General features: G+C 38.7%; 1 protein-coding gene across 42 annotated transcripts in view; it reads left to right on the top strand.

Annotated features, from left to right (window-relative positions):
• Positions 1-15,258, top strand: part of CLASP1 (cytoplasmic linker associated protein 1) — a 173,814-nt gene that overhangs the window by 115,367 nt on the left and 43,189 nt on the right. For 30 of the 42 annotated variants that reach the window (XM_048310310.1, XM_048310272.1, XM_048310291.1 and 27 more), the window contains 8 exons: positions 3,510-3,613; positions 6,109-6,132; positions 7,048-7,292; positions 10,875-10,938; positions 12,277-12,279; positions 12,513-12,676; positions 13,579-13,657; positions 13,935-14,078. In XM_048310310.1, the coding sequence (XP_048166267.1) occupies positions 3,510-3,613; positions 6,109-6,132; positions 7,048-7,292; positions 10,875-10,938; positions 12,277-12,279; positions 12,513-12,676; positions 13,579-13,657; positions 13,935-14,078 (827 nt within the window). The remainder of the gene's footprint in view (positions 1-3,509; positions 3,614-6,108; positions 6,133-7,047; positions 7,293-10,874; positions 10,939-12,276; positions 12,280-12,512; positions 12,677-13,578; positions 13,658-13,934; positions 14,079-15,258) is intronic. The other 12 variants (XM_048310308.1, XM_048310315.1, XM_048310290.1 and 9 more) reach the window with 1 other exon arrangement.

Raw genomic sequence — 15,258 nt, 5'->3', positions numbered from 1 at the left:
CTTTAGCAATGTAGCACTTTCCAGTGCCTAGGAGTCCCAATGGGTTTCACCCCATTTATTACTAAATATTTTGGACTCCTGTCTCTGTTAATGAAAGTTCTTTGTGGGATCCCCTCTAAAATACACAAGAGCAGCAAAAATTAAGCACGTGATGAGCTTTCAAGATGAACTTTGGAGCATAACACATGCTGATCCATCGTTCATGTAATTCTGAAGGCCTTGTCCAAAGTACATGGAAGTTTCTGAAAAAAAAAAAAAAAATCCCTTAATTTCACTGGGCTTTGCATGAGGTGACTGAGGGTTACATGTAATGAGAATGCAGATTCCAGTTGCTTCTGTCCCACCACTGTACTGGATTTGCAGTTATAGAGAACCTATAATTCCTTTTGAAATAAGGATGTTTTACTGGGAATCTTAAAAAGAATTGAATGAGGGCTGTTAGCTTTGGGACAACAGAGACTTAATTGTGGGGACAAAGATAATGTAGAAGATGAGGGCTTCAGTGTTTCCTTGGAGGCTAAAATTGTGCAAGGAATTTACTGAAAATTATTTCGTTAACACCCTTCAAACAGGGAGTGAGAAATACTCTGTTTCTCATGAGTCTACTTAAATGGCTACTATTTAGCTAAAACACAAAACATTTCTCGACAGAAATTATGCAAGCTGATTTGACTGGTATTTTTCAAATAACGATTTGAATTTGTATTTAACCAAAATAATTAAAAATACCTAAAATAGCTCAGTTGTAATACAGATTTAAGCTTTGTTTGCTTTTGGCTTCCTGAGATAGTCACTTCATCTGTGGCTCCTGTGGTTTGGTACAAAGCATAATCAAATTTTGTATGGTTACCTGTGTACTACAGAAGGCCAAAATCTTCTGAAAAATAGCAAAAAGTAGGATTAATAATGGTGTTTGCAAATTTTCACCAAGTTTGTAGCAAGTATAATGAATCTAGCCAGGGAGACAAGGGAATGTGGCCAGAGCATAATCCACAGATTTCTTGCCCAGTAAGATTGGGCTTGGCTGTACTGGTTATTCCTGGAGCCAGATGTGTTCCCAGCCCCACATCAGAGGTACATTGAGGTCTCTCCTATGGTCTTATTTCTGCACCTAAGTATGGCAGCAGTGTCTTGGGGAGAAGCCCAGACTAACCTGGGTGTTGTGAATTTAAAAATCACTGAACAAAGTGGTTTAGAAGATTTCTGATAGCCATTGAGATAGAAGCCAGCATGCCACACTGTACTTAATGTGTTGAAAAAGCTCAGTTTTGTTTCTTTATGCTGGGCATTTAAACTGATCTACAATTGAATTACTTTGTCATTTTGTTCTTCATTAAAAAAAAAAAACCAAAACAACTATCTTCCCTTTTCTAATGTTCTAAATTTATTTGAAAACAAATGACAGTGGTATTTTTCATGCTATGTAGTTTCAAAAGTTAAAGCCAAATTCTCATCTCAGTAACACTTGAGTAATGTAATTGAGTTGGATTTAAATATAAAACCAAGACCAGAATTTACCTCAACATTTACAGCCCTTGTACTGTACCAGATCTCATTTACACTTAGGAAAATGCTTGTCTTCTGTACAGCTTTATAGTGTATATATTTCTGTAGTGGTGACTTTAGTTTCAATCAGACCTAATGCATTATCATCTCTGTGCTTCTGTTAAGGGTGCACAGATTTTTCCATTTTAGGAATAAAGCACTATTCCATCTTCATATTTGAAGTGATTCTTCAACCCAAGTGCATTAAAAAAGGGGATAGTAATAACACATACAACTTTTATTTCTTTGTGAAATGTCATGATTTGATTACTTTTTGGCAGTAGTTCTAAGAAGTTTGTTTATTTTTTTTTCCTTTGTAATGTGTTTTGTAGAAAATGTGCTTTTGTTGTAAATCAGAAATGTCTTGTCTGGGTATGTAACTCTAAGAAACATTAAATTTTGACAGATATCACTTCTGTTTGAAGTAAATACTAGTCTGCAGGGGGTTTTTTCTTTTCAAAATACTTCAGATTTTAAAAATCTTCCCTGTTTCCCCACAGTAGCTTAATCTCGAATAAAGCTTTGTAATTAGGACAGTAGAACTGGCCGACTTCAATCTCTGATTTAAATTATGCATGTCAGTGTGAGCTAATCCCTGAAAGATTTTTCAGTGCAGTAGGTTCATAAAGAAGAAAGCAATGAAATTTTGTGATATGCAGTTTTTTTCCCCAAAAACACATTAAGCTGCTGAATACCATGTTTGGCCTCAGTTTTGAGCAAATCTGTGATACAGTTCAGCAGTATTTTTCCACTGTTAAATTAAAATTAAAAGACCTGTGTGACTTGACCTCTCTCTCCTGCTGCTTGATGTGGATCAGCTGAAGGTCTCTTAGATGGGTTCATGCAGCTTGATCCATGCTCCACTGAATTTGCTGGCAAAACTCCTGTTGGCATGTGTGGGTACAGGGACAGAGGTGTAACCATATGTTCCAGGAGGGATATTCTAAGTCCTTCATGAGCAAACACAAGCCCACAATGAAAGAAAAACTTGGAATGTCATACCCAATCTTTCTGCTTGTGGACCAGAGCCAGGATCCCAGTATCTGGTATCTGATCTGCCCCCCTCTGGAGGGAGGGCTGCAAGAACCTGGCCTGTGATACTTAAGTTACTGATTCTGTCATATCTCTGCTAGTAGACCTTTCTGCATTTGGCTTTGCTAAAGAAACTAATTTCAGTAACTTTTTTGGTAGACTGGGCAAATGATAAAGTAAACTAATTGATGTTAGGAGTGTAAGTGGCATTTTAGACTCAATGCCATTGCTTTGGATGCTACTGAGAGCTTTGCCATCAAATTCAAAGGGAAAAAATTGATATTGTCTACTCAAAACCAGTTTTGATATAGAGCTCTGGAATAAACTGCTTCTCAAGAGCAGTACTAAACAGAAATTGGAGTCACTTCACAAGTGAGTTATAACTTTATTTTTATACCGTAAAGGTGTAGGAATATATTTCACTGGTTAATCAAGCCTTGAGACATAAAATAGGCTAATCTGGTGCTGCTAGTCTCACATCCCTGCCTGAGAGAAAAGGCTGCAGGATAGATGAGTGCTCGGGTACTTACATGTTCTGACACTGGGCATGGTGCTGTCTCTCTGAAGTTAATGAGAGGCTTTCTCTTGATTTCTGAGACTGCCAGATTGGGATGGGCATGTCTGTCTCTGATATTAAAATAAAATTTTGAGACAACTGAGTAAAAAGAAAATAGATACCCTGATTCCCAGCTTAAAATAAATAAATGCAAAGTTGCCCTAAGGATCCAAAATTGCCTCTTAACGCCCAACAAACAGTAGTTTATTTCTCAGCCTTATGGCAGACTCTCTGGAGCTCTGGGTAAAAGGGTGTTTGATGGAAAAGCACTGTAAGTTCCCAGAGTCCGTGGGGAGAACTGCTCGGGCACCTGATCAGGATTCCAAATGAATGTGAATTCATTTAACAATCCCTTTCACTGTTGTCTTTTGTGCAGACCGGTTTGGACTTGGACAGCCAGGCAGGATGCCTGCTTCCGTGAATGCCATGCGAGTCCTGAGCACCAGCACAGATCTGGAGGCTGCTGTGGCCGATGCACTGGTAAGAGGAAAAATTCAAAATGCTTCCAACACCGGAAAGTGGCTTAAAGTTACCTGTACGTATGTTCTCCTCTTTCTAAATAGCTTTGTTCTGATGGTGCCAGTGGCTGATGCTGTAGAGTTAGCTTCTGCTGTTTTCACCTTGGGTATACTGGCAGCAGTATGTTTTTCCTGATTCATGTCAGTTCTCTGCAGCTGTTGTCAGACAGACTGCCGTGGCTTGGTGCTACAGCTGCAGGGTGGGTTGAATCAGCTGTTTGCCTTTCACTTGGCTGGCAGAGGATGTGCACAGCACTGTGACGGTGCTCGGCACTCACGGGGTTGGAGATTTCCATCAGTCCTATTACCTGCATGAAGATTTTGTCAGAAAAACAGTGTTCTGTGTTAGTGTTAATTTCTGATCAGGTTTCAGCAAGAAATGAGAACTTCACAAGTTTCTGCCCTGTGTTATTTGCACCTGGGTAGATACTCAGAGAGCTCATAACTTGGCATGCATGGAATCTGTGCCATCTCATGCACTTAAGTTGTAAGTTGAAGTGTATTTGTCTAGTTTGTTGCTAATACTTTCAAACATTCACTGCTTTTCCTAGTAAATTTTATGTCACTTTAAAAAATGTTATTGTCCTGTATAATCTTATTGTACTATGGTATCTCTTGGCTAGAACCCAGAAAGTGTCTTCTGCTCTTCAGAACACACATGTTAAGCCTTTGTATGTATCTCAAATATTTGGGGGAGAGAGGATGTGTAGAGGCAGGAGAAATTATTGTAGCGTGTTAGCTGGGTACCCATGGGTCTTCTCCAGCTCTAGACCTGAACGAGGGAAGGATTTCCTGATGTATCTTGAGACAGATCTCTCAGAATCTGTCTCAGGTGCATTTTAAGGAGGATGAACTATGTCACCAGTGTTTGTGGTAGATGACCTTTCTCCATTTCATAGTTCACTTTCCCCAAGGATGGCTAATATTTTCCTTTTTCTGTCTGATTATCACCCAGCTCATGGCACCTATTAGAGTACTTCTGGAAAAATTGCCCCTTTTACAAAATTTACCTTTCAAAACAAAGAGAGTATTTGTGAACAAAGAAAGGAGGAGCAGTATATAATGGATGCCACTATTGCATTTAGTGGGCTGAATCACTAGTGAGCATTTTTATTACCAAATGTAACAGCCTGTGAGCCGATTTCTGCTCTCAGCACCTCAAATTTGCTACCAGAGCAGTTCAGGACGTAATTACAGACAATGGTTTGCCTGTGTAAATGAAATCAGGCTTCATCCCTGCATATGAGCAGCTGCTGAATGCAGGTTTCTTAAGGGAGGAGAGTGTCACAGTGTTTCAATTGACTGCTGAGCCCTAAGATTTCTTTGGGTGTGACTTAATCTTCAGCTAGATTTACACAGTGCTCTTTTAAATATTCTGTCTTTGAAGTTAAATAACACTAAACTGAAATGTTAAAATTTTGAAGGATTGAACACTTAAAAGGGAAATACTTAAGCCTAGCTGCAAGCTAGCTGGTGCTGCTGACTTGGTTGATCAATCTGACTTTGTACGGCTTCAGGAGATGCAACGCAGTCTTGTTGGTCCATTCTTTCCCATCACCCCAGTTTTCTCTTTTTCTTCATTGCCTTCTGACAACAGGCAATTTACAAAGCCTGTGCAGGCTCCTTTTGAGAGAGTGTTGTGATGCCAGCTTTTACCCAGTAGCCTTGTTTTCAGAGAATTGTCTTTTCCATGTAGTAAGAAAAAAGAACTTCTCCAAAGAGGGTTTCAGCCAAATTCTCAATTGAAACAAAACATGGTGGGTCATTCTGTGACCTCTACTCCCTCTGTACAATTCCAGTTGCATCCACTTCTTCTGTTTGAGCTGGACTTGGCCTAAACCCACGGTGTCTATACTGGGAATCAGTGCTCGGATCTGTCAGAAGAGCTCAAAGGGTGATGGAAACTTTGCTGTTAAGTAAGGCCTTTAAGCCAGTGGTGCCAACCAGGGGGTCTTAAAAGAAGCTAATCTTCAAAACAGTGTGGTGTAAGAACTGTGGGTTGAAAGAGAACTTGGCAAGTGAAGTTGATTAAATGTGCTGTACTGAAGATAGCGGCTTCCTCGTATCAGAATTTCTTTGCAACACTCTAAAATGAAACGTTGCTAGTAATATGTGGGGAAAGAAATCATTACCAAAATCTCTGGTACCTTTCATTGCAGATTTCTGAAAAGTAAACAAAGAGGTGCTGAATATAGATCTGTTCCTAAAAAAGTTTTCAACTGATATTCTCACTTCCAAGCTTCCTAAGGGAAATCATGGGCAGTATGACTAGTGCAGCAGTTAGGAGATAAAGTCAGGCATTATTATACCCACTTTTACTTTGCAAAAACTGTATTTTTTTTTTAATTTGCTAAGACACATTTGCTATACGTTTTTGTTGCAAAAACAAACCCTACATAAGCTTCTGACATAATTCTCTATGCTTTTTCCCACCCTTCAATATTTTCCTGCCTACAGCTGTTAGGAGACTCCAGGAGCAAGGTACTAGTGCTTTCTTGACTTTTTATTTCTACTTTTCAACTCTCCCCACCCTGTTGCTAACGCCCATGATACTGCACGTGAGTTAATTTCTATGCTTCAATCCTCCAGTCCTAGTGGAAGCAAAACTCTGCTGGCTTCACAAGTCCAAGACCTGCAGGACTGGACACTGGAAGGAATTCTATAGAAACACTTCAGAATATAGATGATCTTTTTCTGATACATTATCTTGTCAACCCTGTTCTGTTAAGGTTTATTTAAGAGTTTGTTTTGCTGCCATAATTATGCTACTATTCTTTCTGTAAGGATCAAGGCTGTCAAAGATGTACCTAAGGGAATTAGGTCCTCTAATGCCATGCTATGGAAATGACTCCCTTAGCAGCCTCTGGAAAGAATCCTAGCCCAAACTAAAAGTGAAATTGCCATCTCCTATACTCAGTGCATTTCTAGAGTCACTTCAGTATCAATATTAAAGTGACTGGGCATGCCAGCACTGATTCTTTCAGCTATTTCTTCCTTATCTTTGTTTTTTTTTCTTTAAAGTAGAGGTTGTATCATCATAGCATCTGTAACAATGGAACTGACCATTATTGCCAATAGAACATTTCTTGTATTTAATTTAATTTAATTTAATTTAATTAGCAGTAACTTAATTCTCCTGGGCATGAATATCTTGCTTTCATGCTGGGCAAGGCAGGCCCTCTTCCCCTTAGTCACTCAGTCTCATTGAAATCAGTGAGGTCTGTCTTGCTCTACTGTGAGAGGTAAGCAGGCAGTGCATGGTGACATCTTTAAAACACTTCAGTCACTGTAACAGTAGCACTAATCTTCCTTTTAGTGATTGCAAATAGAATGTTTTTCTGTTGGCATCGATGTAACTATATATAACTTGGTAAGTCCGAGTTTCCCCTTTTCCAGAAAAAGCCAGTGAGAAGAAGATACGAGCCCTATGGGATGTATTCGGATGACGATGCCAACAGTGATGCATCCAGCGCTTGCTCGGAGCGCTCCTATGGCTCCAGGAACGGGGGCATTCCACACTACCTGCGGCAGACTGAAGATGTGGCTGAGGTTCTGAACCACTGCGCCAGCTCCAACTGGTCTGAAAGGAAAGAAGGGCTCATAGGTCTTCAGAATTTACTGAAAAGCCAACGGACACTGAGGTGACTTCATAGTTTTCTGGTGTCAGTAATTCATGAGGGGTGGCTACAGCCAGAAGCCAGTATTATTTAACTGCCTTATGGAGACAGGTAGTGTCTTCATGGCTGTGAAGGCTTTGTCTCCACAATGTGGGATTGCAGTTAACTTTTGGAAAGGTTTCTGCTGTGTCATCAGGGTAATTTGTGGCAGTAATGTAGAAAGGGCTCAGGTAAGCATGCTGTCTTCTCTTAGCCTTCATCCATCTCATGAAGACCTCCAATGGTAGGTGCTTGTTGCAGCACAGTGAGATTTCCCACAGTGGTGCTATTGTAAACATGCTCAAGGGGTGGTGCCATTTTTACATTAGTCTGTTTGAACCTTCAATATTTTTTTCCCATGGCAATTTAGTTGATGAAGCAAACACTGTACTTACTCTAAAATGACTCGGGGTGTGGGTTTCAAAGCTGAGATCAGACGATGCTGGCATTGGCTGTACTTTGATTCTTTATGAAGGCTGTGTTAGGTGCAATTATATATCCTGTTTAGAACTCTTGAAAAATTTTATATCAGAAACCTGTGTCCTATAAATGGTGTAGTGTATAATGTAGAGGGAAGTTTCTTAGGGCAGTGAAACTTTGCATGTGGTAGGAGAGGAAGACCTTTTTCCCTTCTTGAGAACCGTAAAACCCCTTCAAACACCTTTGGCACATCACACATTAAAAGAGGTCTTAGAATTACCCAGTAGATCCCAGAATTATCCAATAGTCATGTGGAAATTCCCTGTGGCCACAGGTCATATTAACTAGACAACTGGCTCAGACATTTCACCCTTAGTTTATGGAGAAAATGTTTGAAACAAGCTGTTTATCTCTTGGCTCCTTTGAAGATAACATTCACAAATAGCTGTGACAATTTTATTTTCCTGTTATGAATAGTATGTATTTAAATTATAGCCAAGTTTGTAAGTGTTTGTTGTATGGTTTAGAGCCTCCCTGCTTGGGTTTGTGCAATTGTTTCCATTTTAAAAGGGCTTCACACTGGCTGAAAATATTTGATGGTTCATGCTAACAGTCTGAATGAAAATGTACTGAGAGCAGGCCTGAAACAGTTGCTTTCTTGCCTTCATAAAAATATTCTAGCACTTCACATGATGTGATACAGGCCTTAAATGCGAAGTGCTCCACATTTTTAAAATGGGTAGTTGGAGTCTCTAGATCAGAGATGCTTTTTGATGTAGTCTATTTCTGAGTCTCTTAAAAGACACTACCACCATGTGTGCTGTCTTTTTTCTTTCTCTTTAACGAACTGTCTGGAAAAACTGTGGCACCTCATTACTTGTATGAAAAACTTAGGTGAGATTTTGATTTTGCCACAAAAGTGTGTGAGGATTATAAACAAGGTTTGGAGTGGTGCTGGGGATAGTTGCAAGGGAGGAAGTGCTGAGAAGTTTTGGTGATGGGCTGTTTATCCAGGTCAGTAGCTCATAGCAAAAATGCTGGTGGAATTAAACTCTTGATTTCAACCCTGCTGGTTGTAGTGCTTGAACTCTGCTGTCCCTCCACCAGTCCCTCAAACTAGAAAGTTGTCTTAGCTTTAATCCTGAATAATTCTTAAACCTGTCCCAGAAACTACACCTCTGCACAGTTATTTTTTTAATTTGATACTGGGTTTAGTTCTCTATATTTCATTTTGGTTTTCTTTTGATCTGCTTCCTCCTTGGTTCAGAGTTGATTTGGTGCCTGTTCTGATGATTAGATTTTATCATCCTGTTTGTTCCCACGGCATCTTAAGAACATCATCAAGGTCATTAGTCCAAGGGGCAAGTCTTGTCTTCTAATTAAACCTGATACCTTCTGTTGTGGTATAACACATTAATAAAAGGCAGTGATGTGGCTAGGTTTTCTTTAGTATTCCGAACTGGAAGATGGCTGATCCTGTATTAGCTGGGATTTGCATATCCAGAGATGTGCATGCAAAGTGGAGTGGCACTTACCCATCCTCTTTGTTTCCTACAGCTTCATGCGGCCCTACTTTTTTAAGGGCTCTCCCCATAAGGTCTTCTAAATAAAACAAGGCAAATGAGTCCCTTAAGGAAATGTTCTTCTACTGCCTGTTGCAGTTTAGTACTTGCATTGTTACCTTAGGTCTGAGAGCTTTTAGAAACAGACGTACTTATACTTGCTGACTTTATATAACGTTTGTCCAGAAAGAAAATTCATTAGCACAATAAATAGGGTTTCATTCAGAGAGCTGCAATCTGCATGATATCAGGAGAGTATTGTAGTCATTTTGAGCCTGTGCAGCCTCTCCCTGAATTAAGCTGGCAGTTTTCTGTGATGTTTTTACAAAGACTTTTCCTTCCCTACCAGACTCTTAAACCCATTGGTTTTGTGCCCTTTTAAAATTTAATCAGCCTTTCATGCATAGATTTATTGGGAAAAAAAAAAAGTCCTGTGTTACTTAGAAGCAATAAAACATAAAATATCTGTAGACTACTGCCATATTCTGGCCTGTTTGAAGATTATCTTTAGAAAGAGAGAAGTTGGTGGATTGTAGAATTAGTGCTGGTCTGGAAATACATTACCTATAGTCAAAATCTTCAGTAACTCTTCTCTGAGCAGTCAGTACTCATTTCACTAGTTGCTCTGGTTTCATTGTAATTGTGAAAAATGCCTAGTTGCATCTGTAGTATGCAGGAAATGTAACTTGACTGCCTTGCTCTGTTTTTGTTTGCACCATAAACAAGAAGAGCTTTTGTATTTTTTGCCAGTTTGCCTTGCAGGAAAGCTAAGACTTTTATTTTCAATACATTGCAGATAAGAGCTTTGGCACCAAATGTTTCTGCATTTGACTTTAACTCAGTATCTCATGCATCATTCTTTTTTCCCCACTGCCATAAAAAGAGCACTGCTGAGCACCTAATAATCTTTTGCTAATAGGAACTTAGATTGTTCCCTGATGTAATTATCTTCTGATTTAAGAGATTGCCATTTGTTAATCTGTCTTCCATTTCTATATATTTGTCTCCTCAATGTGCCTTCTGTCAGACTTTGGAGTCAGTTCTGATCTGTTAATAGTCTGTGATTGTAGACTGATACTACTGAAGCAACTGGGAATTTAAACCAAAATATTTAATTAGTATATAACCAGAAACTTCTGATTTTACTTGAAAATTTGAAATCCTTGACACAAAGGAGACTTGAAAAATCTATTCTTAAACTGAAAAAGATGCATAATTCAGTGATTCAGCGACCTTGACCCAGGCAGAAACTTAGTGCCTCCCAAACATGCACATTTTCAAGTTGTCTTCTGTGGTACAGAATATAGAAGAAAATAAAAGCAGCAGGAAATACAAGTGTGTAGCTTAAGATTTAAAAAAATAAATGTTTATTAGATTCTTAATGTAAAACTGGTGATCCCAGCAGTTAAACTGGAGTGCCAGTAAAGGCTTTGCCTAGATATACAAAGTGTTCAGAAGTGTGACTGAAGTAACATTTAAATAAAGAAGGTTAGTTCTTTCAGCTGTTAATATTTATTAGCTGCTTTTTTTTCTTGCTGCAGCAAAAACTTTGGCATTAATGTTGTGTTTTATTTATGTATTTTAGCCGAGTCGAGTTAAAAAGGCTGTGTGAAATATTTACTCGCATGTTTGCTGACCCTCACAGCAAGGTAAGATCACAAAAGCCTTGGCTCACTCTCCTACATTACCATGTGTACACATTTGACCCTGTTCCAAGATGAGTGGTTTGTATTTCTACCCCTGCCATCTGCCAGGGAAAACTGGCATTTATAAATCTCCTTGGCTTTCATTTGTTTTACAAGGAGGGGATGTGTTTCGGTCTCTCTTATGTTGGTAGGAACTGGTTACTCCATGCTTCCTGAGGAGCAGCCTAATGCCTTTCAGAGGTCACCTCCTGGAGTGAAAAGTTCAGTTTGATTTGCACTTCTCTGGGGTGTATTTTTGGTGATACACAGGGAAGAGTGGTCCATGATGGGTCATGAGCATCCCAGCCACTGGGGTTTGTGTGTTGTATACACCTGGGACCAGATGTCTCGCCAAGATACTATTCTGAATCTCATAATTATGATCTTAAATATAGCTACTTTGCCTTCTTTATAACACTGACCTTTGAAGTTAAAGGCTGTGGCATGAATTTACAGACATTTCTTAAGGAGAAGTGGGCCACAGAATGGGGAGGTAGGGCTCATAGGCATGTTCAGAACCAGTGGCTTTCTATTAACAGCTAAGGGGCAGCAGGGAGAAAGGAATAGAGAAATTCATGCCCTTTTCTGAGTTTTGCTAGTTGGGGAAAACCAGTTTAAAAGATCTGCAGTTGGGTTAAATGCAGGTTGAGAAAGAATAAGTTGTATAAATCTTTGTACTTCAAGACCTCTTGGTAAAACAGTTTTAATAAATGATTGTCAGGTGGAAATTCCATGGGCAGGCAGAGTAGCCTGTCACAGGTCTTGCTCAAAATGTGCATTTTTGACCTTAATTATACTGTAGACCAGCTGTCCCGTAGGTCTCACCAAACGTGTAGTACCTACCTGTAAGTTCTTAATATTTTGGTTCCCCAAGGTATGTGTAGTGGAAAGGATGGAGGTGTAATTATTTGCTTGCAAAATATCTCCAATTTTTGAGTAAGGTGGGAGTTTATTGCACACTGGGCTCAAATATGTCCTTTGTGGCAGCAGTGATCTGTCATCTGCACTGCTTTTATAGAATTACTGATACAAACTCATTAGCTGTGGTGTTAAACACATGTAGCTTTGTTCATATAAATGTATATAAACATATGTTACTTTCTTGACTGAGGAGACTGAATCTGATCCAAGGTATATAATGTTTTAAGTAACTCTGCTGAGAAGAGATTGTGTTTTAAGAAAATGTAAACTTTCAATGAATGTGTCTCTTATCTGTTGAGAAACTGCATCCTTGATCACTCTGTGTGCTAACGAGTGGTTTGTTTTGTTGCATGGCCTGCTTTGCCGTGGAATTCACAACAGAGAGTAAGTGTTTCCTACCCCCTTCCTTCATTCGTTACATGTGGTATTTTAATACAACACATTTTAGATGTCTTGTGTGATCTTTTTTTCCAGAGCAATGTAGTCACTAAAATCATTCATTCATGAAACTTTTATAACAAAATCATCCTGAAACTCAGACTGTAAACCCCCCTCCCCTTTGAATATTTTTATTTTAAGAACTGTATTTCTTTCTTTGACACTTGTTTTGTTTATAGGTCTTCAGCATGTTTCTGGAAACCCTGGTTGATTTCATCATCATTCATAAAGATGACTTGCAGGATTGGCTTTTTGTTCTCCTGACCCAGTTGCTGAAGAAAATGGGAGCAGATTTGTTGGGGTCTGTGCAGGCAAAAGTTCAAAAAGCTCTGGATGTCACCAGGTAGAGTACTCAGATGGCAAGTGTTGTGGAGATTTTTTCAGGATTACAGGAGGGCATAAACATTTTAGAAATCCAGCAGTGCTGTGTATTTTGAGGGTTCAACCTTGATGAATATAAGAATAAAGGAGAACAAAGTTATGTCACAGTATTTCAAGTATTGAATTAAAATGGCCTGTCTCTCTTCTAAATAAGTAACTTCAAAAAATAAATGTAAAAATATATAACTGATTAATGTTAGGGTTTTGTGGGGTGTTTTCTCAGAAATCAGGTTTTTTTGATAGACAGGTACCAAAAAAATTGCAATATTCAGAATATGAAAGGTGCTTTACCACAAAGTTCAGCACCGCTTCCATGTTCAAACACAAATAACAGGATAAGATCTTGAATGCTACTGCAGTGCTCACACCAGTTCTGCACTCCATGTCCTTTTCAAAGGATATCCTGCACAGGACACTATTACAATAATGTTCAGCTCGTTCTAGAAATAGGTTAATTAAAAAAGAGAAGAAAAAGTAGTAATAATCTAGGAGAAAATAGAATAAAGTAGGAAAAAAGAGGAGAGAGTTCAAAACCAGGTATGAACCCTAAGGACAAGATAAACCAAGCTGCTTCTAGAGATAAGGAAACAAAGCAGAGTCTGAAACGTAAAGGAATGGACTGGTGTGCCAAAAGCTGAAGAAGTATACAGAGAGTAAAGTAACAGTGTGTAAAGATACTGATTTAGCAGTTTTCTCCAGTATTGTGTCAGTAATTAGCTAATCCTTAAGTTTAGAGTTCCTCTTATTGATAGTAAAGTTACCAAGGGGAAAAAAGCATGTTGAAATCCTTTTTGTAAGCTTTAAGGTATTGAGTTAATTTAGCTTATGTTGCATTATGTTTTTGCCTTTGTTTTCTTTGGACAGGGATTCTTTTCCATTTGATCAGCAATTTAACATTTTGATGAGGTTTATTGTAGATCAGACCCAGACACCAAACCTGAAGGTCAGTATCAAAAGCCATTTCACTGAAGCATCAACATGCTTGTCTTAGCTTGTCATGTCAGGCATACCATAAGGCACAGAACTCATGAGAAGATAATTATTTGCAATATGTGCATGATACAGAAATTATATTGGCAACTTTGAGACATCCATGTCACAGGAATACTTCTCCCCCACCATGTGACAAATTCTTGCCAATCTGTAGTGGTATCTGTTCCTATGGGAAAAATGCATCTTTGCCAGCTCCTGAGCTTCACAAATCCCTTTTCATTTCTCAGGTGAAAGTTGCTATCCTGAAGTATATTGAGTCCTTGGCAAGACAGATGGATCCAACAGACTTTGTGAACTCCAGTGAGACAAGACTTGCTGTATCTAGAATTATAACTTGGACAACAGAACCAAAGAGCTCAGATGTGAGAAAGGTAAGCCAGGACAATGAAGTATTTGCAGTAATTATCGCTGTTCAGAAAGGAGAAAAGAAGCAACAAATCTGTCATAAAGGTAATGAGAAGTTCAGTGATTAGACTCTAACTTAAAAAAGCCCTGATTTTGCATACCTCACTGTCCAAACAAAACTGTCAATTCAGTCCACACACAGTTCTAAAGCATGTTTTCATAATTTTTTTCCTTTCATAATTTTTGTGTGCCTTTTAACTATTATTACCATACAAAAAGAGATCATAGTTTGAAAATGTGCTTTTTCTTGAGCATTCTGGAAATATCTCTAGGTTTGTTTGTTGTTTAGGTGAAGGGTTTGTGCTTTGTAGACTGAAAGCTAGCAAAATTCAGTGTTATAATGTTGTTAAAAGAAAGTAAACAAATCAGTAAGCTGCCAGGGGCTCTCAACCCTTCTCTTTTAAGTGCTGTGTGTTTATCTCTGCCTGGAAAAACTGACACAATTAGGTCAGGCCTGGGTAATAGTTACCTTGTTCTTTATCTTGCTCTAGATGCAAGTGTCAGGCAAGCTAAAATAGGACAGGTAGTGATACTCATCTCTGCCAAGAGACAAGCAAGGCTTAGTTTTATGTAGCTGGCATCTGTAACACAATTTAAAGTTACCTTCTATTTCCAGTAGGAGTTAAAGGCTTTGAGATCTACTTGGATTTAAAAAAAAAACCAACCAAATTTTAATAATTCCAGAATGTAAAAATTCTATGAGAACTTAACACTGTATGCACATAAAATGTTGACTTAATACTAGAATAACATACCATTTTATAACTTCAGAAATACTAAAATTACTTTTATTTGATTCTGATAAAAAGATTGCTGGGTATCAAATATGCTGCCACACACGTGTGCAGCATTACCCAGCAGCTTGAAGGAAGGCTTCAAAGAAGCTGTTTGGGTGTGTGCTGTTTGCTTGCTCGCATACAGATGATTGGTTCTGGGGCAAAAAGGAACATCCTGTTTTCTGAAGACTTTCTACAGGGATTATTCACAGCACTGTAACTGAAACTTGCTTCTGTGTGATAGTCTCAGGAATAAAGGGGTACTTTAAATTCTGGACTTGGATCTGGAATATGGATTTGCATTTTAATGTTTCTGTGTCCAAAGTCAGAAAGAATTGATCAGGCAAAGCTGCTGCTTCTGTGTTACAGT

Source organism: Corvus hawaiiensis, chromosome 7 (assembly GCF_020740725.1).
Source record: "Corvus hawaiiensis isolate bCorHaw1 chromosome 7, bCorHaw1.pri.cur, whole genome shotgun sequence".
Taxonomy (NCBI): Eukaryota; Metazoa; Chordata; class Aves; order Passeriformes; family Corvidae; genus Corvus; species Corvus hawaiiensis.
The sequence above is the reverse complement of the archived record's forward strand: the minus strand, read 5'-3'. Positions and strand labels throughout refer to the sequence as shown.